At 43.5% G+C, this 25609-nt stretch overlaps 1 protein-coding gene across 3 annotated transcripts in view; it reads right to left on the minus strand.

The window, feature by feature from the left end:
• The window catches only part of LOC124252905 (cell death abnormality protein 1-like), a 242250-nt gene that overhangs the window by 199428 nt on the left and 17213 nt on the right, over nucleotides 1-25609 (minus strand). For all 3 annotated transcript variants that reach the window (XR_006892055.1, XM_046686586.1, XM_046686585.1), the window contains exons 5-7: nucleotides 25484-25524; nucleotides 24685-24752; nucleotides 9015-9052 (exon numbers count right to left, since the gene is read on the minus strand). Coding sequence is in view for 2 of the 3 variants with exons in the window: in XM_046686586.1 (XP_046542542.1) it covers nucleotides 9035-9052; nucleotides 24685-24752; nucleotides 25484-25524 (127 nt within the window). In the remaining variant the exon portion in view is untranslated. The remainder of the gene's footprint in view (nucleotides 1-9014; nucleotides 9053-24684; nucleotides 24753-25483; nucleotides 25525-25609) is intronic.

Consider the following 25609-nt stretch of genomic DNA (forward strand, 5'->3'; position numbering starts at 1 on the left):
TGCGGGAATTTATCTTGGAAACATAATTTCGCCAAGACTGACGCTTATTCTGCTTAAATGCACGTCGAGCCTTGGCATTTAAAATTTTTACTTTATCCAAATTATGTACAGTAGGATGTCGTCGATAATACTTTTCAGCTTTCTTCCTACTCTTTCTGGCCTGTTTACATTCGATAGTGAACCATGGTTTACGAATATGTGGAATTGCAGAGGACTTCAGGATTGATGTGTCAGCAATGTCATTAAGGATATCAGAAAACAACTGAATAGGATCTGAGACATCAATAAATAGATCAGAGTTCAATTTGTCAGTACAAAGTGACTGAAATAATGGCCAGTTAGCCTTTGTAAAATTCCACCTCGTTGCCGGTGGGTTATCAGTCGGATTTATAGCAGAGAGAATTGTGGGGAAATGGTCACTACCACAAAGGTCAGCATGGACCGACCATTCAAACTCATGATAAATATTTGGATCTGACAATGACAAATCAAGTTCAGAATACGTTCCTGTACCAGGATGTAAATATGTGGCTGATCCATCATTAAATAAGCATAAATTATTATCTGCAAGAAAGTCTTCAAGGATTTTCCCCCTAGCATTGACAGTGATACTTCCCCATAGAGGATTATGCCCATTTAGATCACCCATGATGATACAGGGTTTTGGGAGTTGGTCAAATAGATTCTGAAGATCGGACTGTTGCAAGGGAGAAGATGGAGAGATGTATAAGGAGCAAAGAGTGAAAGTTATGTGTAAGGAAAGACGAACTGCCACAGCTTGAAGGTTGCATTTCAGAGGCACAGGGCTATGGATGACACCCTGTCTTACCAAAATAGAAGCACCACCCGTAGCTCTTTGTCCCGGAGGTGAAAACGAGTGATATGAGTTGTACTGGCGGATTTCCAATCTATCCTCATCTTTAAGATATGTCTCTTGTAAAGAAAAAGCCGATGGTTTGAAATCTTGTGATAGTAGTTGAAGTTCATTAAAATTGTTCCTAAGACCTCTGCAATTCCATTGTATTAAGTTCATAACATTGTATTTGATGGTGGAACAGTTGAAAGTGTGCGCGTGGAAGCGCTACCCCTACACCCTGTGTGTGAAGGAGTGATCTCCATGGCAAGTGGTTCAAATGTATTTTGAACCACCACTGGATTTGCCAAAGAAGAAGGCTCTTCCAAATGTTGAAGAGACCTGGTCTTTTTCTTCAACTTTTTCTTTTCTTTACTCGTTAATTGAGCAACACTCTGAGTAGCTTGAGTTGACTCAGTGTCAGGTATTTTATCTGACTGTGTCCCCTCAGTCTGGGATGCTGACGAGCGCTGACAAGTTTGTAGTGTCTGAGTTGTGTCATCAAACGATATCTGAGCTTCACTGACCCAAGATATCACAGTCTGACAAGAAGCAGAAGAAGTTTTTACAACAGAAGTTGCCGCAGAAGAAGAAACTGTGGCCGAATACGTTAGACTGGTAGTTGGTCTTGTATGAACAGGAACTAATTTTTTGGCTTCAAAGTATGAAATATTATTTGTACATTTCAGTTTGAGGATTTTGCTTTCATACTCGAATTTTGGGCAGGACTTAGAGGACGCCAGATGCTCACTACTGCAATTGGCACACTTTATGGCATTGGTACAATCAGTACTCTCATGGATACCACTACAGCGTGAGCACACTGACTTGCCAGTGCAGGACCTTGCACCATGTCCAAACTTCTGGCATTTGTAACACCGGAGGGGATTTGGTACATATACGTCCACTCCGATATTACAGTAACCGGCTTTAATGAATTTTGGAAGAGTTGTCAGACCAAAAGTAAAAAGATATGTGTTAGTTTTGATAAAGTTTGATTCCTGTTTCCTGATAAAACGTTTTACGGAACTCCTTGTTCTTTCAATTCAGCCACAATTTCTTCTTCAGCCATATCTGAGAGACAGCGGGCTCTGTCTCTAACAATACCTCTGCAAGAGTCAGGGTTTTATGTACCGAGACAACAACCTGATTGTTTACAAACTGCTGTAGTCCCAGCAGATTGACAGATTGCTGCCTCCGTAAACATTCTATTAAGAGAGAACCATTCCGGAGACGTGTGACATTTTTAACCTCCCCGCAGACACCTTGGATGCCCTTGGAGACGGCAAAAGGGTTGATGTTTAAAGTACTCCCATCAGCACTGTCTATCACCAAGAACCTTGGCCAGGAATCTTTGGTGAAAGGAGATATTTCTTCATCAGACGAAGAAGACAGATGTCGACGTTTGCTTGTTTTGACGGAACCAGATTGAGTGTGTGTAGCCATGGTAGATAAATGGTATTCAGCAACCCTGCCCTCCACCCGCCATCGAGTGTCAACAAGGACGGTATTGCAGTGGAAACCATACTGCAGTACCAGAGCTACAGGGTTGTTATACTCCAGAAAATACAGACTTGAAAAGCCATGAGGTCTTAAAGAAGATGTGGCAAGCTGGTTCTGCCTGTGACACATTTCTAAAGAACACGGAATTCAGAGGTCTATATAACCAGATTGGCCCATGAGCCACCGCCTTCTGGCATAGGACTCAAGGCAAGTAAATTTATGGACAAGTTGTAAACTAGAAATTACCAAAACTACCAATACCCAATAATAGAAGTGTGCCAAAAATTTATATGCACAGGGCATGGCGTGACCAGCCGATTGATTGAATTGGGCCTATTCAACCGCCCGTCTAGGTGAAGTAAGGGTCGAAGTGGTGTGTTGGGCAAAGGAACACTGTTCCTGGAACCAGTGCCCTCAACCACCAGACTCCCATCCTCCACCGACACAGGGGCGCAACCCACGGCAAACGGGTTGGTGGACCAAATATCCCCCCGGGTCCACAACGGGGGGTTGAAGGGCGCTTAGCGTGACCCAGCACCCACCACGAGGAGGTGGTCCTTCATGGGTGCCTACAAGTGTGACTTTATCATGTGGATATACTAGTATATCAGTATTGCAGCTGTACGATGTTTTCTGTGAACAAATCGAGTCTGGACCAGACAAGTGACTGTCACCATGCTATACGATGACAGAGCATGTGTTTAGGAATCACTATGAAATTATGGTATTCCAAACATGACCTTAAACAATAATAGTACATATTTGAGTGATTTATATGTCACAAAGCAGGATGTTGAAGATGTGTTATGATCGTTAAACAATTTACCAAGGCGACGGGACCAATTGGTATTGGAAACCGTTTCTTACGTTTGTCATCCTCCTCCTTGTGACATGAACTAACCTTCTAAATAAGTCGCTTCAAACATCAGTTTTTCCAGATATATGGAAAGTATCATCTGTCATATCAATCCATTAGAAAGATATGAATTATGACTGTTCTGACTATAGACCACCTTAACATCTTGTTTATAAGGTCTTTGAAAATGGTATATCTAAATATGTCTTTAAGTTCATGAGAGATAACTGTTGTCTCTCAATTTAACAACCAGGAGCTTACCAACTTACGTATTAATTTTGTATAATTTCATTGCTAAAGCCATAGATAAAGGAAATGAAGTAAGAGCTGTATTCTGAGATACAAGCAAGGCATTTGATCAAGTTTGGCACAAAGGCATTATCCATAAACTAAAATCATGTTGGATTGATGGGAAGGTACTAAAATGGTTGGAAATTATTTACAAAATAGAATGCATAGAGAAGTTATTCAAAGTTATAAATCAGCATTAAAACCGACAACAGCCTTTGGACCTCTTGTATTTTGAGTATACATAAAGGACATAGTTGATGGGATCGTAAGTAATGTACGTCTTTTCGCAAGTGACACGTCACTCTAAGTAAAGATAGAAGATCCCTATACGAGAGTATTTAGTCTTAACTCAGATTTAGACAGGATATGTTAATGGCCGGAAACCTTTCAAGTAAAATTTAATTCTTACGCAAAGTTGAACTTTCTATGAAACCTCCCCTCTCGAGGAATGGTACCCCATTAAATGAAGTGAAGTTCATAAACATTTAGGCATTACCTTTCAGGAAAACCTCCTTTGGCAATCCCACATTAATGAAATGATAAGGAAAATTAGCTCTATGATTAATTGCCCTCGTAATTTTAAATAAAAAATTGTCACGCAAAACTCTCAAAACAATGTATAAACCTTCATTTTACCTTTATTTCATTTTCACTGCCATCTCTGGGACAATTGTACAAACGAACAGTCCTTGTCACTAGAACACTTTCACTTACATGCCTTATGCACAATATGCGGTGCAGTCAGAGGTACGAGCCATGCGAAACTATATGATGAGACAAACAGACCTCCTTAGCGAAACCAAGAATTGCAAACATTATTTTTACAAAATGGTACACCACATGGTTCCCGACTATCTTTGTGATCTTGTTCCAGGAAATGTGTCAGGATCAAAAAACGTAGTGCACTGAAAATATGCAAAAATTGCAAAGCGGTATGAGCGGAATCATTTAAACTGCTAGATATTCACTTCCATGTATCTTTCGAAAATGTGATAAATAATAGTTATGAAGTAAAATTTAAAGAGATAGATAAATTAATGAGATTATAGAAGTGTGGAATTTTAACACCTATGGGAAAAAATACTGTATTAATATCCCTTTTGATACCAAAACTTAACCATCTTTTTGCAATGATACCAATGCACAATTATATGGAATGATTAACCAGACAAAGTTAAAAGGGAAAGAATTATTTGCAATATTAAATTTCCTAGTATATATAATGGATTATTGAATTTTCAAAATAGTCATGTTACTTTTCTCTATGAATCAAATGTCATACCCAGTAACATTTTCTAAATGGATGCAGTGTATATAGAAGATTATGTATTATCAAAAATTAGTAATACATTTTGGAGAGATGTTCTTCTTGCGTGGATTGTATATCTTAGTAAAGTTGGTATGGTACAATGACAATGTACAAATAGACAATAAGTCCATATTTTTAGAAAATGGTATGAAGGGGTGGGGGTTGGGGGGAGCCATAATTATAAATGACTTTGTCAACACTGAACACAAATATGTTCGGAGTTCAGAAAGGCGTACAGTATCAAATGCAACCCACTATGTTTATGGACTTAAAGATGATTTGAAGGTTTATTTGAACAAACCAAAAATGTTAAAGAAAGTGCTTTCCCATTAATTTTTCCATATAATATCTGCCATATCAAAGTTGGTGTTAAGGGATCAAAACACATCCATAACGTAGTATTAGATTCTAAGTTAACGGCGACTTCAGCTAACGTTGAACAGGATAAAGATATGACTGATGGTCCTGAAGCTTTAAATTGGAGAAATATTAACGAGGTGAGGTGAAATTGGGTTTAACGTCGTGCTTGAGAATATTTCGCTCATATGACGACGTGCATGCGTGTGTACGTGTATGTGCGGCTGCTTGTACTAGCCCAGACTTAAGCTGGTTTTATAGTTCTAGCCCACTGAGATACCATACCGCAGTGAAGCATGAATACCCAACTCAGACACATTATACTGACTCCAAGCCGACCAGTCCTTGTTGTTCCCATTAATGCCGAGCGCCAGGCAGGGACCAACAAGTACCATATTTTAACGTCCTTTAGTATGACGCGGTCGGGGATCGAACCCGCGACCTTCCGCTCTCCCGGGCGGACGCTCTAACAAGTACACCACGGAGGCGGTCAAATATTAACGAAATACCGTTTAGATGTACATTTTGTACTCATTTAACGGTGGCTACAGTACAGAGTAATAAATAGTCCTTCCTGTTCAAACATATCTCCAGTGTGTACTAAATGTAAAGAAGTAGATTGTGACATCAGCCACTTATTCTGGTATTGTAAAAATGTCAACTCTTTATGGACTGATATTCAACACTGAATAAACAATGTCGCAGAAACTAGAATACCATTCAATATAGAAAATGTTATGTTGGTATTTCCTGCTAAAAACAATGATCCTTTCAATGCAATAATTCTGGTTATAAAAGACCTCATTTTTAAATGGTATTTGATCAAAGACAACTGAGTCTTGAAGTTGCCCAGCAAGAGTTGACAAGCTACTACACTATTACTAAAGCAATAACATACATGTATTCAACTTGTTATTACAATAAATATATTAAGTTTTGGTCCAGCTGTCAACGATTTTTTGCTTGACACCTCCTGCGAATGATGTAACATTCATTTCTAATGCCAAATCAACTTGTCATATACATTGTTCAAGTCAAATGTAATCTAATCATTGATGTGTAATGTGTCTATGTACGATGTATGATATGCTGTCAAGAATAAAAAGTGGAATAACATTTCTTAAAAAAAGGAAATGTGTCTGACAACAGTAATTACAATCTTAGGAACAATGAAAATTATCAAACTATAAGATTAAAATCTACTAATTATGCCAATTAATTTTTCCGATACAATTAAATTGTGGAATACCGTATCCAAAAATGCGACAATTGCTTCCCCTGTTGGACAGCTTAGAAATTTATTCACACCACAAGTTGATTCCAACACTATGTTCGATCTTGATTTTGGTAGTCGTTTCTGTCAAATAATACAGTCGTCTTCGACTGGGATGCAGTGACTTAAACAGTGATAATATAATCGTTTCATTTATGATAATGCTTCTTGTCACGCACACAAGATTATGAGGATGTATTCTTCACGTGTCCTAAATATAATAGCATTCTATATGAGTCAAGGTTTCTCTCGGAGGGATGTGCTAAATGGTAATAATTCGTATCATATCAGACGAATATGGATATTCTACAGTCAGTGCAGCAATTCAAAACGATTGATCTTGTAGTTTGTATTATTTACTTATTTGTATCAACTGGCCACCAAATATAACAAAGGAAGATGTAATTTGTTAACATAGCATTCAGATATAAATGTCTATTCTCACAACTTGTTATAATCATTATGCACAACATGATGTATACATCTTAACCTATACATGGAACGGCATTCATATAAGCCATTTAGGCTTGTTGGTCAAGTCACAAAATTGATTACACAACATTCTTGTTTCCTGTTGAATTGGTTCCGTCCTATTGCGCAACTTAGTACAATAACCAGTCCAGAATTTTGAGACCAATTCATTTAACTGGTTGCATAAATATTAATCAGTATTATTTGATACATTTAAGCACTTGTATATTACAACACTGCTATAATTCTTGCAAACATGTCGTGCAGCGTGCACTGTCGTGCAGGAGCTCTGACAAACAGAAACCTGGAAATCGTGGAAATCTCAAAACGAGGCTCTCCCGCTAGAAAAGTTAAAAGCGGTCTGGTACGGACTTAATATCATATAAATCACATTGTGCGTTACAGACCTACATTGAATAAGCGCATAAAACACACAACAGGTGTAACCAGTGAGCCAGATACATTGTGAATAGTTTTACGACTTCATCAAACTGGGGCAGTCTGTGACGTCGTAGTTAAGGTCATGCTGCCTACACCTCGCCATGAAATATATAAATACGATGTTATTAAAATTTAAAATTCAATTTCATTTGTACATACCAATTCTTATGAAACAAAAGATTGCAATTCAGTGTAACCAAAGTTGTTTGTGATGTCTCTTGTCACTTTCACCAAGACAATTCGGATCGGCTGAAAAGTAGACCATTGTCTAAATAGGTTAATGAGACTCATGATTCGGTTTGAATCCTTTTTGTTTCCGAATAATTGCAATTCAGTGTAACCAAAGTTGTTTGTGATGTTTCTTGTCACTTTCACCAAGACAATTCGGATCGGCTGAAAAGTAGACCATTGTCTAAATAGGTTAATGAGACTCATGTTTCGGTTTGAATCCTTTTTGTTTCCGAATAAAATAAAGTGACGACACCAGGTATTCGCGAAAAGGTGAACGTATCCTGCCCCGCCGGTGGCACCCGTCATAAACATATGCAAAGTCTTGTTAACTGGTCACCTGAAATAATTCGGGAACGTATGGTATTTAAGTCAAATAGGAAATTGCATCTGATATCATTTTTGTCACTGATCTATCACATTTCGGAATGTACTCCACATGTCTACCATAAAGGTTTTCGAGGGGTTTACTGAGGCCTTGGTAACAACTTCAGCACAAGAGTGGTGTGACGATCTTTGAAGTCTTGGTGAAAAGAGCATACTCGATTGTATCTGAAAAGTAGTGAAATGTAAACACCAAAGGCAGGAGCTGTTGGAATATTGCTCGATATGAAAGGAAAGTTTACTTTGGGGAAGCTGACATCGTGTGATGTTTGTTGTTTAGCTTGGCTCTCAGCAACATCCCAGCTATAGGACGGCGGTCTGTAAATAGTTCGAGTCTGGACCAGACAATCTAGTGATTCACACCATGGACATCGTTCTATGCAATTCAGACACACGTGTCCACCACGTCAGCGGATTTCAGCATGTGTTGCTGAAGACCCATTCTAGGCCTGATCTTTACGGATCACAAAACAAATAAGTTCAAGTTATTTGATAATCTTGTTCAATGGACCTTTTGAAAATCAAAGTTACTGATTCACAAACTGATATGCTGAGCCATTACATATGCTAAGTACATTTACCCAAAATATTTTATGTAGACTAATGTAAACCTATGTTGACTCCTGTTATGTTGAGAGGAACGACAAGCAATGTGTCATACACAAGTGAACTGAAGTCGCTAACCGATAAGATAATGATGAGAAATAACCAGACAATGCGTTATCCCTGCAGACTGGTCAGTCGTCTTCTGTTGAGCCACACATACATTGGTTACTCGGGGGAAACACAACTGTGTATTTATAACATGTCTTCTTAAACGTCGATGTTGAAAGAGCCTGCCAACTAAGAGTGAGAAAAGAAGTACTTCCAAATGAAACGAGCCTCTGTAGCGATGCAGCTTTCAACTAAGCAATTTCAGTCTGAGGTTAAGATTGTGGTTTTCAATATTAATTACAATATTGCACTTTCAAGGTCACATCGGCAACACAAAGTAGCACTTGGGTTTTAGCAGCCTTAGCAACGTTAACGTATTTGTTGTCACACTTACCTGTTAGGATACAGCAAATGTTACGTCGAGGTGACATCCTGAAAAATAATCATTTGTGATTTTATGTTATAGTAAAACACTGTAATGAAATGTAAGTGACACAGAAAGAGTTGTCACGGCAGTGTAAGATTCCAACTGTACAGTGCTTTACATGGTACTCAAATAATATCTCCAAACAATACGAACAACAGTATGTGAGTGATTGAGTAGAACGGGATTAAACATCAAGATACATAACTTCAACTCCATGAATGTCCCGCGAAAGAGTTTATCGCGAACATTAAACAATAATACAGCTCAAATCTATACGTTTGCTACAAACGCTGCTCAATGGCGCCGGTCATAGGATCAGGTGATAGACTTGAATGTCTGAATGTCAGTGATTTGTTGTATGTGATCTCGAAGCTCATTCCAGATGACTGGGCCTGCCTCATCAAAACTCCTGTCACCATGCGATGCTGTTCGAGTTTCAGGCAAAATTAGGAAGCGGACCGTAGCATTCTCCCGGGCTGATACCTCTTGATACGTTGAACTGGAAGCCAGCGGAAATGTCGTAAGATTGGTGTCACATGTTCATACTTCAGCCACTGAATTTTGCGTTCTCTGCAATTAGTCCAAGCTCTGTTAATTTGATCCAGACAGCAATGAATTGCAATAATATGAGCAAGATGTCACGAGAGTATGTATCAGTGTCTTTGCTGCCTCACTGCCAGTGTAGCGTCTGATGTCACCAACGGTTGATAATATGCAGTCTTGCATGTTAGTGGAGCGGCTAAGATCAGGTTTTCCTAAGAATTGTGCATTTGATGATAAAAGCAAGCAGTATATACAATGATTGTCCGGGATCAAGTCCAACAAAAGCCTCTGCAAAGCCTTATTTCACAAATAAGGCTTTGGTCGGACCCTTAGCTCTTGCTACCATTGTATCGTCTACTTTCCCGATCTTACAAAAAGTTGAGACATCAGCGGGAGACGAACCCCCACATATACACCTCACTCAACCGATTGAGCTACCAGGGACATGGCTGAAGTATTTCGGTTTAACGGGTCTATCCTGGGATGGTATCATTGCTCCACGTGCCACTATGTCACGTTGACCTCGATGAAACAGTTTAATGTGAATCGCCTATGATCTCTTTGGTGTTCGTAATAAAGGCTTACCGGGCTTTCTGTATTCCCTGTTCTATGTACTTTTTTTCTCGTCCTCGCTGATAGCAGCAGACTTACGAGACTTGGATCGAATCTCTTGTTTCATTTTGTTATATTTGGTGAGTTCAGAGAGGATTGAACGAAACTCCTCCTCTGAGATCTTACTGTCAGTGAGTGCCGTGGAAATACGCTCACTTACTGTGTTCAGCTTTGCTTCAGCCAGAACCCTGATCTCATCGTGTTTCAACGCCTTACGGTGCAGTCTGCGTGATGCAAACTTAAGCACCAACCCTAACACCCCTGTCACCCCAGCTGTTATTTCAATACCTAGCACTATAGGTGCAGCCACGATGGTAGTTAACAACCAAACACCTGCCGCCCCTAGTCCCATGCTTGTTGCCATTAAGGGGGGTATCAACCCGATCAACGGCATTGAAAGCTCTATGGTACTTCTTATACAATGCTGCCCGTGTGTCGCGGTCTTGTTCAGGTTGGCGTTTTATGTCACATAACTGTCTCAAGTGGAACCCGTCTACGGTTTCCAGGGTCTTCGCTACTTCCTCTACGACTGGGTACAGCCCCATTCTGTGTGCCTATAATATATCTGATGAAATATTTTTTAATTGGGTATTAGTTAATAGTTGATCAAAGTACTTGAGGCTTATAAGGCCTACGTTCCTGGGTAGTCGAATAGTGGAAAGTTCAATAGGTAAATTTTGGGATATATGAAATATATTGGAGCTTCTAAAGAAGGGCAGCAACCCCTCACCGGGGCCCGAGTCCCGTCATATGATTATACTACAATGGCAGTCTCTAGGGGTATCACCAGGTATCACCAGATGATCTTATTTCCACCCCAGATAAAAAGTCCCATGTGGTCTCACAGGCTTTGTTTAAAAAGAGTTTTATGATTAATGTGGAGCCTGGAGGCATAAACCTAGAAAATGGGGGTAGGCCAGGGTATATCTTAAATGATAACTGTGCATTCCCGGTTGTATCTAACATGTAACCCGGGTGATTTGGGGTTTGGGAAACTCTCATATTTTGAGGGCCGTCAGATTTAAACCCCCCGAGCAAGATACCGCTGTTCTTAATTTCATTGATATCCCTAGTGATATATCCATCATTACGAAAAGAAACGTAAGGTGTGGTGAGGGTTAAGTTGAGCAACCATTTGGGTTCTATAAAGTGGTCGTGCAGACGGTACCGCACGTACACACCACCTCTTAAGTGTAGGACGTACGAGATGTCTTCCCCAACAGGCTGGTCAAATCCCTCCGTGTCTCCTAGACCCCCGAGTGTGGGTTTGGGTAGATGATCGGTTATTGTCGCCCGCCTATACACGTTGTCTTTCAAGTGTATGAGCCACCTTCCTCACCACGCTGGTCGAATCCATCCTTGTCCCCTAGGTAGTTAAGTGTAGTGTTGGGACGATGACTGGTTATGTCTATAATACTATTACCATATAGTTTCCAACTGGTTTTCTGATAATAGTTCAGGGGGGCACTTCACTACTTCCTCTACGACTGGATATAGCCCCATCCTATAATATATATTACAAAAGATATTTTAATTGAGTTTCAGTTAACAGTCGATCAACGTACTTGAGGCTTATAAGGTGTAGATTCTCATGTAGGAGAATAGGTGAGAATTTAATAGGTAACTCTGCATCCACACGATCCCGATAGAAGGGGCTTATTGAGGGGGTTATAGAACCCGTTGAGGGGTCCGGTTGTATGATGATACGGTAACGTTGATCATTGTTCCGGGGACTCCAGTGTACTGTCACCCCGGATAAAAGTTGGTGTTCTTTACTATCAAAATGTCCCAGGATAAAGACTTCTATGATGAGTGTGGAGCCTGGTACCATAGACGGAATCCCTATGTGCCCGTAGCAGTCATAGCTAAACTCACCCCCGTGGAATGCCAGTAACATATTGGGTAAAGACGGGGTTAGTATAATCCTTGTATTAGGCCACGGAACGAAACACGCGGGCAAGGTACCGCTATTCTTAATTTCAGTGATACGACTATATTCATTTAATGAGATATAAGGTGAGGTGTGGGTTAAGTTGACTACCCATTCAGGCTCTTTAAAATCTGATAACGACACCCGCCTATACACGTTGTCTTTCAAGTGCAGGATGTATAAGGTGTCTTCCTCACCAGGCTCATCAAATCCCTCCGTGTCCCCTAGGTCATTAAGCGTAGTGTTGGGACGATGGCTGGTCATTGCTATAATACTATTACGAGATAATTTCCAACTGGTTTTCTGATAATAGTTCAGGGGTGCACTTCACCCCCATGAAGTGTATGTTGTTGGGTAGGAATATCCAGGTTACTGATATCGTGTCTTCCACGATCACGGTGACACCCTGCAGATTGGATTTGGAGTCGACACCCACCCGCACGTAAACGTTGCAAAAGTTATACTGGTGTTGTTTCCCCCACCGGAGTTTGACACCCTTCACGATCTCAACATCATCCCGCGTTGGTTCCCCTAGGTAGACTTGGATGACCAGTGTTGAGTTCGCCGGTAGTCTCTCCAGGATGTTGACCACGCCTTCGAATTCAGACACCAACTGCAATACCACGTTTTGTATCCCGGGCTTGCATATGGGCTGCCATACTGACGAGTGGACTGATGACTACACTACATCTCTGCGTCGGGACGTAAGCCACGAGCAGGGTTCCTTTGTTCACGACTTTGTTTAGGGGGTTGTCTTTGTTATCCATGAACACGTAGGGGGAGCCGAGCCTAATATTGAGAAACCAGTCGTCTTTATCGGGTAATAACACCCACTTGTCATCTTCGGTGAAGACGAGCGTATATGGCTTGTTTCGGGCGACGGTAGTGCTCTCAACATCGGTTAAGTCGAACAGTTTGCCCCCCAAAGGTTGGGTATATTATGCATTTATCATCCCCGGTGGTGACTAGGGTGTACCGAGTGTTGACTACTGCTCTTGTGGTATCTACTTTATCACTTAGGTTGCTAGTACCACCGACGGAGGGGACTTCAACGCGTTTGTAAATGCTGTTTTTCAGTTGCAAGGCGTACAATTTACCATCTACTCCGGGGTCGTCGAATCCGCGTGTGTCCCCGAGGTCGGAGATCCCCACATTGATGCATTTTTTCAACTTCATTCGGAGGCCTTGTGCGCTGGTCATTTTATGTGCAGCGTTATGCTGAGGTATCCTATATTCACAGGATTATGATTTATATCTAACACCGATATTATCAGCTCAGGGATGTTGCCCTGGGTTAACCTCTTATACTGCCGCGGTGAAAACGACTCAGTTCTACCGTCGTTGTATTTCTCCGTTTTCACCGGTACGGCTCTCAGTATAATGGAAGGGTGACCCCCTTGAATGTTGTCCGGTGTGCTAACCTGGTTGAGATGAATTCACAGCTCTCGATACGGTACTAGGTCGGGTAACTTCGTGCCTGTGATGGTAGTTGTTGGTTTTAGCTCGTCAGGCTGCATACCGAGTGTCCTCGCCAATGGTCGACCGAGCCTCAAGGGGTTTTATCCGTTGTTGATTAACACCACTGTGCCGTTTGAGTCGTTAATCTTCAGTTCGGCTCCCAGGGGCTTGAAGACCTCGTCGCTTAGCGAGCACACGCTGTAGTAGCCGTCAGTTATCTGGTTACGGGCGCCACTGACGAACAGCTTATTGTTGCTGTTAGTCCATCGCTGTAGGTAGGTGATATCGCACAGTGCTACTTCAAGTTGACCCGATCGCGTGCGTCAGCTGAACAGCCTCACCGCTCGTTATTCCTGGAAGTGTTATGTACATGTTAGAGTATATAAACTCATTATATAATAGTTTTAAAATGTACTCCCCTGGTGTGTTTTACCCTAAACTGGACGTAGATTTCCCCCACATGAAGATCGCGGTCGCTGCTGGGTTGTATTTCGACACCCAGTTCATAGATGTGTTCGATAGGTATAAATTTTCGGTGACTAACGCTAAGGTAGTTCACGCTTGGTTCAACAACCCGATGCAGTTCTGGCAGAATCAACTCAACTTCGCCGTGTGGTGCTCTACAACGGGGTGTGGTGTGACATTGACCGACACTCGGCGTGGACCACTGAGTCAATCTGTGTTCACGTTTCACATGTACTACCAGGTCAGGCATATCCTCAAAGAGATCAGCGCCCCACTCCCACAGGAAAAGGCGTGGAACCCTGTAAACAACCAGTACGATAGACGGGCCTACGAACGTATTTGCAACGAATTCGAACTGAACACGAAGACGGATTGGCGTTTGCCGGGACCGAACCAGGGGTTGGGTATCCCCATCGTTCACAACATGCCCCTCGTGGAAGCCAGCGAGAGAAGTTGAAAGAATGGGTATACAAGTCGTATCATCACCTCACAACCAACGAGCGGGATGACCGTTACATGGCATTCAATGACAGCAAGGATTACCGAGTCTGGAGATTCGAGCAGGGGGCAGCGGATGACTGGAAAAAGTTCATGCTGGACACGTCGAAAGGGTTCACTCGTGCCAGGGTAATCAGGTTAAACGACTCGATTCGAACGTACGTGTGGGCGCTGTTGGTAATATCCTAGGTAAGGGGACTGCTTACGATGCTCAGAAACAGTTCGTTGTCAACATTGAGGATGCTATCAATGCTCCAGTTGATCTCCCGAGTGCCATCAAACGCTACCAAGACGTGTTGGAATATGCCAGGTCGAAAGTCGACTACGTCTTCGACGTGGGACTGTACATGGCTCCGAGCGATATGCAATTGAGAGTAAAAAATGTGGTGGGCTACAACAACGAAATAGTCATAGCCACGGTGGGTCAAAAGTCGGCATCAACCTCGATGTTAACACCCCCCACGTCCCGCCACCCACGACCGGTGAAACGGGTATAGTGGTGCCACCCCCGGAGCCTAGGGTTCAACCAACACCCCCACAGCCCCAGCCAGCACACGTTCAGGCGTCCAATCAGCAGCACATCGATCGTAAAACGGCCCTGGTGGTTGGCGAGGTCACTGTCGGGTTGGGACTTATTTGGTTAAAAATTCCTTAGCCGCTACGTACACCAAACCCGCCATGGCTAGGATGGCTGCCCACAGGTTTTGACTGAGCCACGTGGCAGTTTTAGCCAGAGCGCTCAGCAGCCACGAGGCGATGCTACCCAGGATGCCTGGTAGGGCTTCGGCGGCCTTACAAGCCAGTTTAGCCAGTGCTTCCCCTAGGGATTTCAGGTGGTATTTTTATCCACTCTTTGACACCCCCACCACTTGGTGGTGTTGGTGTTGGTGTACCACTGCCGCCGACAGGCGTCAATGACACCACCAGGGTTGATATGATGAAGCCCAATGCAGTCAAAATGCTGGCGATGGTGATGCCTTGCTCTCGGAAGAGGATTCGGATCCTGTCAGCTAGCGTGGTGTCTTGATTTAGGACTCGATCGATGGTTTCCCGTACGCGACTGATCTGTGATCGGAGGGCTGCCCAGTTAGAGGAAGCGGATTCCAACCGAGTCCGTCTCTCATCTTCCAAGTTTTTAATTCTCTCCTCGATACGACGTTTCATATCATCGTCTTCAGTTTCGGTGAGTTTTATTTTCTCGCGAGCGATGCGCTCGTCGATTTCGTTCAGTTTCCCCATGTTGTTAACGAGTTATCCACGTACATCTTTTAAGGCTTAGTCTAGGCCTCGCAGTTCCCTCAGGGGAAATTCGAGCCCCGGCAAGGGTTTGTCATGGTACGTGGTCAATATTTTCTCGATACTGTCAGATGTTTCTTTAGCATCCCCAGTATTGGCCCTGGCTGCTTGCAGATCTTGGACGACCTTCGGAGGAAGCTTAGACCATGCGCCACCGTAATCTATGAAGCCTAGTTCCTCACGGAGCAGTTGACTCCCACCAGGGCGACTGATGAGTGTTGACAAAGCATATGGCTTCCCGTCTTTTTTTTTATGATATCGACCTCCGGGTGAGCCTGCAATCGCAGCGTGCCCTTCTTATCGACGATACACTTGGAATAGTCCCTCCCCAACGGCTTGATGTTGTCTTTATTTTCAACTGCGTCGTAATAATCATCGACGGCCGACTGTACAAGTTCAGTACTTAAGGGGAACGAGGTTTCATCCTCGTTGAATGCCTGGGCACTATCATCCCACATATCCTCCATAGGGATGTACTCGGCCATTATTTAGTATTAAAACTTATATATTTCATTTATATAACAATGTATGGTAGAAAACTAGATCCTTTAAGAAGATCAAGAGAGCCCCTAGGCGTCAAAGCCATGCGCCAGTCAGTGACCATCACCAACAATCCCAGCAAGATAGACCAGAATCAAACGCTGCTGGTTAGATTTCCAAACCTTGGCGAGAATGACCTCATTGTACCAGGCACGGTTCGACTGGCGTTCAACCTCACGTTGACATCCAGCAACGTCAAACGTGAGCTAGTGCGGATGAAAACCACCATCAAGATCAGCGGTAACGAGGTGCTGAGCATCGACGACAGCGACGTGTTTCACTGTTACGGGGACCTCTGGAAAAGCGAGGGAGAACGCGTCAATGACATGTACCAAGGTATCAGCAAATCGACCCGGTTGCGCATTGGGTATGCCTTCACGGCAGACCAGTTAGCCAAGATCTCGGACGGTGACAAGGCCATCGCCCAACCGTACGGGAACAGATTCTGCGTGCTGCTCGACTTCGAGTTGCTCACGGAACACGGGCCGTTTTACCAGGCCGCGCTGGGTGATAGGCTTGAATACGAGCTCACGTTTAACGACTACAGTAAAGTAGTGCGTACACCTAACGTTGATGAGGCCAGTTACACCATCGACAACATCTCTGGAGTTCGACATGGTCACTAGCCCGGAGCTGGCCAGGCGGGTTCGGAGCAAGTACTCGGGGAATGTGGCCATCCTGTATAATCGCATAGTGAGGCATAGATCAGTCGTGCGGGATAAGAGCGACACTGTGTGGAATATCAACCTGAACGTGCCGGCGCGATCGATGAAAGGCATCCTGGTCGTCCCCGTGGAGGGTTACCAGCCGTTCCGGAGGGACAGCGAGAAGTTTTTCAACCCCGAGATTGAAAACGTGGAAGTGACCATCGAGGGCGTGCCCAACCAGCTGTTCAGTCATGGTATGAGGGCATACCAGCAGTGGGATGAGATAAAAAAGCTACCAGCCATCAAACAACACCCATACATAACCAAAGACCTGGACCTATCCTCCGTGCAAATCGGTGAATACCTGACCACCAAGTACGCGCTGTGGTTGGACATGCGATCCAGGGATGACGATAAACTGCACGGTAGCGGCCGCCGCATCGACAACGGCAGCGAGGGGATAACAATCCAGATTACCAAGAAGGCTCAACCCGCTGGCAAGTTGAAATTATATCTGTCCGTGATTATGGACGCGCAACTTAATATAGACAATGGGAGATTCGTGCAAGCCATCTACTGATGGCGGCAAGCCATCTAATGGGTGCAGGCCACTGCCTGCTGATTTGCCCCGCGACCCACACTGCGCCATAGTGTGCGGGCAGACTGGTTGTGGGAAGACCGTTTTCGTGTTGGATATGTTGGAGGGGTACTACAGGGATGTGTTCGACAACATCGTTATCATGTGCCCTACTCTGAGCATGAGTAAAACGTACACGGAAAGACCTTGTGTGATGACGGACCCGGACGTACACAGAGTCGACACGGGACCACGTCTGCAGGACTGGTTGAAGGCTTACCATATGAAATTTAAAGGGGAGTCGACACTGTTCATACTGGACGACTGCAGCGCTAATCGCGAGATAACAAAAAAGAGAGATATGCTATCGTACCTGGCATTCTCTGGCCGGCACGCAAATCACAGCGTCTGGGTGCTAACGCAGAAGTTCAACTCAGTGTTGAAAGACCTCAGGGAGCAGACGTGATGGGTGGCCTTATTCCACTGCAAGGACAGGGATTCGTTCGAGGAGTGTTTGAGAGAGAACGATGTGATGAGCAAATTAGAACGGGAACGTGTGAAGAAACAGCTTGCTGAAACTAAACATGCTAAGCTCGTGCTCAAGACCGACCAACCAGTGGCCTATAGGGTGTTTGAGCTTAGCAATGCCAAGCAAAGCTAAGCAAAGCTAAGCTATGACCTTTTTTGAAGTGTTTGTCGTGTGCAACTTAACCTTCATTTCCCTGTGTTTTGCCTGCATCGGGTATTATATTGTTAAAACTAAAACTTACTTGTCACATTATAAGATGGAGTGTGAGGAATTGCTAGAGCAACTGTTGGTGCCAGTGAGTGATGACAATCGAGAGAAACTGGTGGCGTTGGCTGTTGGTGGTAAAGCCAAACATTACTTTGTGGAGTACACTCCCGATAAAATTCACAAACTGTCAGCCGAAGAAATCGATAAGCTGCACGCTAGATACGAAGCTAGACTCGGTGCCGAGATGACGAAGACAATAGGATCGGCTGTGACCCAGATATACACTGGTATTGCGTCGTACTTCCTTCCTATCCCCCCGGAACTGGTCTTCATAGCGCTGGGTATAGCAGCGACTGCGTTGGTTGCAAAACAGTTACACTAAGTACTCATATAAGTATGCTAAACATGAGACCTGCTCCATACCGATGCGAATACATACTTATGGGAAGAAAGAAGCCTGTGATAGGAGATGCAGGACTGAGGGGTACTGTTGTTTCCACATGGGAAGTCCTAACTACACGTGTTCTGTGTGTGGTATAGGGGTTAAAGGGCACTACTGCCTATGTAAAGCTCACGGGGCGAAAGTAGTCAGACATCATCTCATCTACGAGAGTAAAAAGGCCTCCATAAAAGAACGTAGGCGAATTCTCAGGATAGCAGTGTAGTGACCCAATTAGAGACTGTGCACACCTAGGTATAACTATGTCTGTGGAACTTCAGATCGAATCTCTGGTCAAAAACATATTCGAAGAGGAACTGAACGACTGGGGACGCTTCAGATTTCAGGTCACATTGGGAGTGGCATGGATTAAGGAGGGTGTTAAGTGTACTCGCCCCTTCACATGTGAGGGGGGCATCACGACTCAACACCAGATAAATTGTTTTTCAAGTATATATGAATACATGCACAACTTCAAGGAATACTATGTCCAACAGTGTGAGTACTGGGTCGAAACGGCCCATCTAGTGATTTTATGGGCGCCTCACTATATTTTTTATCAAGGTTGGAGGAGCTACCTCCCTTTACTGTGGTCCAATTAAAGATTGATCTTCTTAGGTGTGTACGCAACTATGACTACTGTTAGTGAGCTCAAGCAGATCGCGAGCCAGAGGGGGGTGATCGGTTACTCCAGAATGAGGAGGCCAGCCTTGTTGAAATTACTAGGTTTAGAAGCCCCTCCCACAGTAAAACAATTAAAAGTCCAGGCAAAACAGCTTGTGCTCACGGGTTATTCAAACCTGGGGAGAGCCGGGTTAGTCGCATTGTTATCACATGCCCCTGTAGCAAAACCTCCCACTGTAAAACAATTACAAGCCGAGGTACGCAATTTGGGATTAGGTGGATATTCCCGTATGAGGAAGCCACAGCTTGTAGAACTATTATGGCAGAATAGAGCGTATGACCCTAGCCGACCGATTAGCTCACGCCTGTAGCACTAATTGTCACGTGTGTGACTCACCACTTAACGGTGATTCGGTGAGAGATCACTGTCACATAACAGGTAAGTATAGAGGTGCCGCTCACAGCGCATGTAACCTCAAGCTTAGAATCAACCCTAAGACAATAAACATCCCCGTGGTCTTTCACAACTTGAGAGGGTACGATTCTCACTTGATCATGCAGGCCATCGCGAAAGTCGACGGCAACCTTACGTGCATCCCCAACAACATGGAGAGATACATCTCCTTCAGCTTGAATGGTCTGAGGTTCATCGACTCGGTACAGTTCCTCCTGTCGTCACTAGACAGTCTGGTCACGGCCAACGATACCTTCCCTATTACCGATCGATACACAGACGCCGAGACTGGACCCCTGCTGATGAGGAAGGGTGTGTACCCCTATGAGTACATAGATGGTTGGGCCAAGTTCGCCGAGACCAGACTACACCCCATCAGAGAATTTTACAGCAATCTGAGCGACTCGGAAATATCCCAAGATGATTACTCACATGCTATTAATGTATGGAATAAACAGGGTTGTAAGAATCTTGGTGACTACCACGACCTGTACTTGAGGACAGATGTACTGCTGTTAGCCGACGTGTTTGAGACGTTTAGGCGGACATGTTTCAAGCAGTATAAACTCGACCCTGCATGGTATTACACCAGCCCAGGTCTGTCGTGGGATGCCTTGCTTAAAAAGACCAGAGATAAGTTGGAATTGCTTACAGATTATGACATGCACCTATTCATTGAGAAAGGCTTGCGAGGTGGGATCTCCATGGCAACCAAACGATACACGAAAGCAAATAATCAATACGTGAAGGGCTACGACCCAAGCAAGCCAACTAATCACATTCTCTACCTCGATGCCAACAACCTGTATGGCTGGGCCATGAGCCAGTATCTACCCACAGGGGGATTCGAATGGGCGTCACCCATGGATGTTATGAGCATCGCACCAGATTCGAACAAAGGTTATGTCCTCGAGGTTGACTTAGAATACACCAAGGCATTACACACATCACACAACAGCTACCCCCTGGCCCCCGAACGTATGAGGGTTAACCCAGACTGGATGTCTGAGTACCAACATAACTTATTAGGTGGGCGGGTGGCAGACGTTGAAAAACTTGTGCCCAACTTAATGAATAAGACCAAGTACATCGTTCACTATCGCAACCTACAGCTGTACCTGTCGTTGGGTATGAGGCTGACCAAAATACACAGGGTGCTCATGTTCAACCAGAGCCCATGGATGGAGCCATACATCAGAATGAACACAGACCTCCGAAAGCTTGCCACCAGTGACTTTGAGAAAAATCTCTATAAGCTCATGAACAATTCGGTGTTTGGTAAGACTATGGAGAACCTGAAGAAACGTGTGACCGTGAAGCTGGTTCGGTCGAATGAGGAAGACAAGCTCAGGAGACTGATAACCAGTCCGGCATTCAACCGTAGCAAGATATTCACCGATGACCTAGTTGCCCTATACATGAAGAAAAGCCACATAAAATTCAACTGGCCTGTTTACTTGGGGATGAGCATCCTTGATTTATCCAAACACCTGATGTACGACTTTTACTACAACAAGCTTAAGAAACAGTACGACGACAGGTGTGAAGTGCTGTACACTGACACGGATTCCCTGCTGATGGAGATTCGAACCGAGGATGTGTACGAGGACATGAAGAAACGCCTCGATCTGTATGACACCAGCGACTACCCCAAGGACCATGCCATACACAGCACGGTAAATAAAAAGGTCCTAGGTAAGATGAAGGACGAGTGTGCTGGCACGCCCATAGCCGAGAACATAGGGTTGAGGCCTAAGATGTACTCCATACTGAAAGCCGACAATGGTGAGATCCGGAAGGCGAAAGGTGTTAAGAAGTACGTGGTGAAACAACACATCAAACACGCCAGATTCAAGGAAGCCCTGTTCAAGACCCGTACCTTTAGACATAAAATGAACACACTTAGAAGTGATGGCCATAGGATATACGGACTGACTATAAACAAGACGTCCCTGTCGCCGATGGACACTAAACGTTGGATAGCTATTGATGGGATAAACACGTACGCATACGGGCATGAGAAAATTGAACCAAGAACATAGGTGTATATATAAACAGGATATACCCTGTCGGGGCGACATGTCACGGAACCAGAGAAAGTTTGAGGCTATTTACTATAGCCCATGTGGGTACTGTAAAGGAGCTAGCGCTTTCCATAAGCTGGCTAAAATGGCGCGAGTACACCCGGGGGGGGCCAAAGCGTGGCTTGAAAAACAAGCCCTATGGCAGATCTATTTACCGCCACCACACTACGTGCTAAAGGAAGTTTAGTATTAACATACCCAATAGCGTTCACCAGGCAGACCTACTGTTCCTACCCCACGATAAGAGGTACAAGTATACCTTAACCATCGTGGATGTGGCCAGTCGCTACAAGGAAGCCGAACCCTTGACAACGAAAGACTCTGCCCAGGTAGCCAGAGGATTCAAACGTATATACAAACGCAGTCCACTGACGTGGCCAACAGAGCTGCAAGTTGACCCCGGGCGGGAGTTCATGGGTGTTGTGTCACAACTGCTAGCCAAACACAATACAAAGGTCAGGCGTGGCACGGCCGGAGCCCATCGCAGCCAAGCCATAGTTGAGAGATTTAATAGGACTTTGGCTGAGCGCTTATTCGGACATCAGTATGCTAGGGAGATCGCCATCCCGGGGAAGCGATCGACTGAATGGGTCGTGAGGTTACCTAAGGTGGTGTCGGCAATCAACCATGAAGTCAGCCGTCTCACCGGCAAGAAACCGGCAGACGCTATCAAACTAAAATCAATAGTGGCAGAGTCGGCTGCTCCATTGCATGGGAAAGAGAAACAGATACCAGATAGGGCCCTAGTGAGGTATCTATACCAGCCGGGGGAACACGAGGGTGATAGCCGTAAGCGAGCCACCGATCCTATATGGTCAGTCAAAACTTACAACATAGATAAAGTGGACATGAAAGCAGACGAACCTAACTTGTACTACTTGAGGGATGGGCCAGGTAGAGCGCTCGTTAGACAGGAATTATTGATCGTACCATATGGCACAATGTTACCTCCTGTCAACACGGCATAGCCGCACGTGGGGCGATGATGCAATGATGTAATCCCAGGATAGACCCGTTAAACCGAGCTACTCCAGCTAAGTCCCCGGTAGCTCAATCGGTGCAACTTTGTGTGATGTGAGGTGTTTCGGTAAGGAATCAAGACCATATCAGTTGGGTCGCTGAAAAGGACTTAGCTGAGTGGGGCACTCTCATGGCGAGAGAAAGGTAGCCGACGCAATTCCCCTTGGGAAAAGGCGCAACATCATCTTTCGATTTCACCCTTGGGGAATTGTGGCTGCCGGGGACATTTTACTACTTTTTAGAACCTTTCTATCTTTCTATAGGTATATTAGTGTCACAGTAGTGCCACGTGTGGGCGGGAAATCAACAGGGGATCAAAAGTAGTAGATACAATGGTAGCAAGAGCTAAGGGTCCGACCAAAGCCTTATTTGTGAAATAAGGCTTTGCAGAGGCTTTTTGTTGGACTTGATCCCGGACAATCATTGTATATGATACTAAGCACCAAAAGAGGCCATCATATAAAATAACATGTCCGAAATAATTTCAGATATTGAGGCACCTCAAATTTTGTATCTTGTGCCCATGCCCAGTACATAAAATTTGACATGCTATTTTCAGGTTTTTCCCTTCAATTTTTAGTTTTACCATTCATTACACACCTAAAATTTTCTGAAATAGTGATTTACAGGTTCATGAAAAGACAAAAAATACATTATTTTAGAAAAATACAAGACATTTTGGAACAATGAACACAACCTCTTCCCAAAATGGCGGCTAGCAGTTATCTTTTGGACTATTGAACTCTTTAAGAAATCGTGTGTATGCGTGGGATTTATCTCATTAAAATTGACTATAGTATATAGTAACTGAACTCTCAGGCCTCAGAGTAGATTGGAAGGTAACTCCCAATGTCACTTGCATTGACAGTGCACTCTTTCGATTTGAAAAGTGGGTCATACTATTCTGGGGAACATTGTCTCAAACTGATATGCGTCGTTTACCTTTAGGAGGTTAGTCTACACGTGGAGCATTATAGCCTATATGTCTAATGGTCGAACCAGAGTTCTGAAGCCAAGGTACAACTATGCAACATTTGCATATATATGGAAGAATAGATAGTCCATGCCTTATGGGAAAATCTCTTACAGGTAACGTGTATGTATTAAACAGCACAGGTCCTAAGACCTTGCGGATTGCAAAGTTTCATTTATGTTGATGATGTTCATACGTTTTTGAAGAAGAGCTAAAACAGCATGTTTCACCAGCTTTGAAAGAAATGGAAGGTTTGACAGCAACCGACAGAGTGACTGGTGCTTGCTTGCCAGATCCTGGAACTTCCCTCTTGATTGACCATCTTCGTAAACACTGGTGGAACTTCATCAGATAACTGTTTCAGAAGCCACGTGGACATGATATCTACAGAGCACGATTTAGTTAGACATCTTTTACAACTCTTGGCAATATCTGTGGCTGGAGTGAAGAATGATAAATAATATTCAGTCGTGATCTTCAGTATAACATTGGTAGCTCATGTTGTATCCTCTGCATTTCGGGCTTTCATCGAATCTGATTCCATTTGGTGTAAAAGGCAAACTAGCTGTAAATATGTTGAACCTGCCGATGTCTTGAAATATGAATGCTATGAAGTCAAAATACAGTTTGGCTGACGTGAATTATCAATCGTTTTAGCTTTCAAGAGGATCAGACCACTTAATTTAAAGAACCTATAGCACACTTTTACATTCATTTCTGATGAATTAAAGAATCACATACTTGTAAAGGTATACAATGTTCGTGTTTCTGATTTTCCGACTCCTTATTTGGGTTCCGTCTCCCTTTACCTGCAACATATGGTAAACATGTTATACTGATGGTAATCATATCGTCACATATGGGACACGAACTTGATACACATCTCCACTGATTCATTAAATTTACTACCAAGTAAAGAGAATGGTTTCTCTGCAGAACTCATTGATCCAACAAAACTGAAGCCTTGAATGCATGTTCCCACCTTGCTCCAATGGTTAGCATTTGTGACATATATTCTTTTTGACCATAAGTCTTTGTCAGATTTAATAAACAAATACAAAATATAACCATTGTCTCAAAATATATTTGCTAACATGTTATAAACCACAGGAAATATTATATTTCCCTATATTGCTGTGTTAGAATGTGACCAAACATAAATTATTACTTGCTTTAAAAAGTAATCTGCGACTTCTGTTTTGTTGTGTCAAGCCGCATTCAGCAATATTTCCGCAATGTAACAGTGGCTTGCACAAAAGATGGGCACTTCTCACCAGACTCTCAATTGTTATTATTTTAAACGGTAATCAACACCGCCGTTATACTTGTCCGACCACCCAATCCGATTGGTGTACCCTAACGAGTAGGATAGACTGTTTTGGACAGCTGGATATTTAGAGGTTTGTGTCATATTCATCAGTTAGTCCTCAGTAAGTTTTGAAAAAAAAAAAATCAAATATCAGATCTTGTATAATTTCAAGGGATATTCATCCAAGTTTGCCGGTTGCGTTATGACAAAGGTGTTGACGTATTCCCTTACTTGTTTTCAGTCTTCTTCTAAACGACACCACACAACATCGCCTGAAAATATTTCAATGGAATTTTCTCAGTTCATCTAAGATATTTCAGTTATGGAAATTATGATGATATTTCTGTATATAACATA

The sequence above is a fragment of the Haliotis rubra genome, unplaced genomic scaffold (genome assembly GCF_003918875.1).
Source record: "Haliotis rubra isolate DU_JTF1 unplaced genomic scaffold, ASM391887v1 Scf529, whole genome shotgun sequence".
NCBI classification, from domain to species: domain Eukaryota; kingdom Metazoa; phylum Mollusca; class Gastropoda; order Lepetellida; family Haliotidae; genus Haliotis; species Haliotis rubra.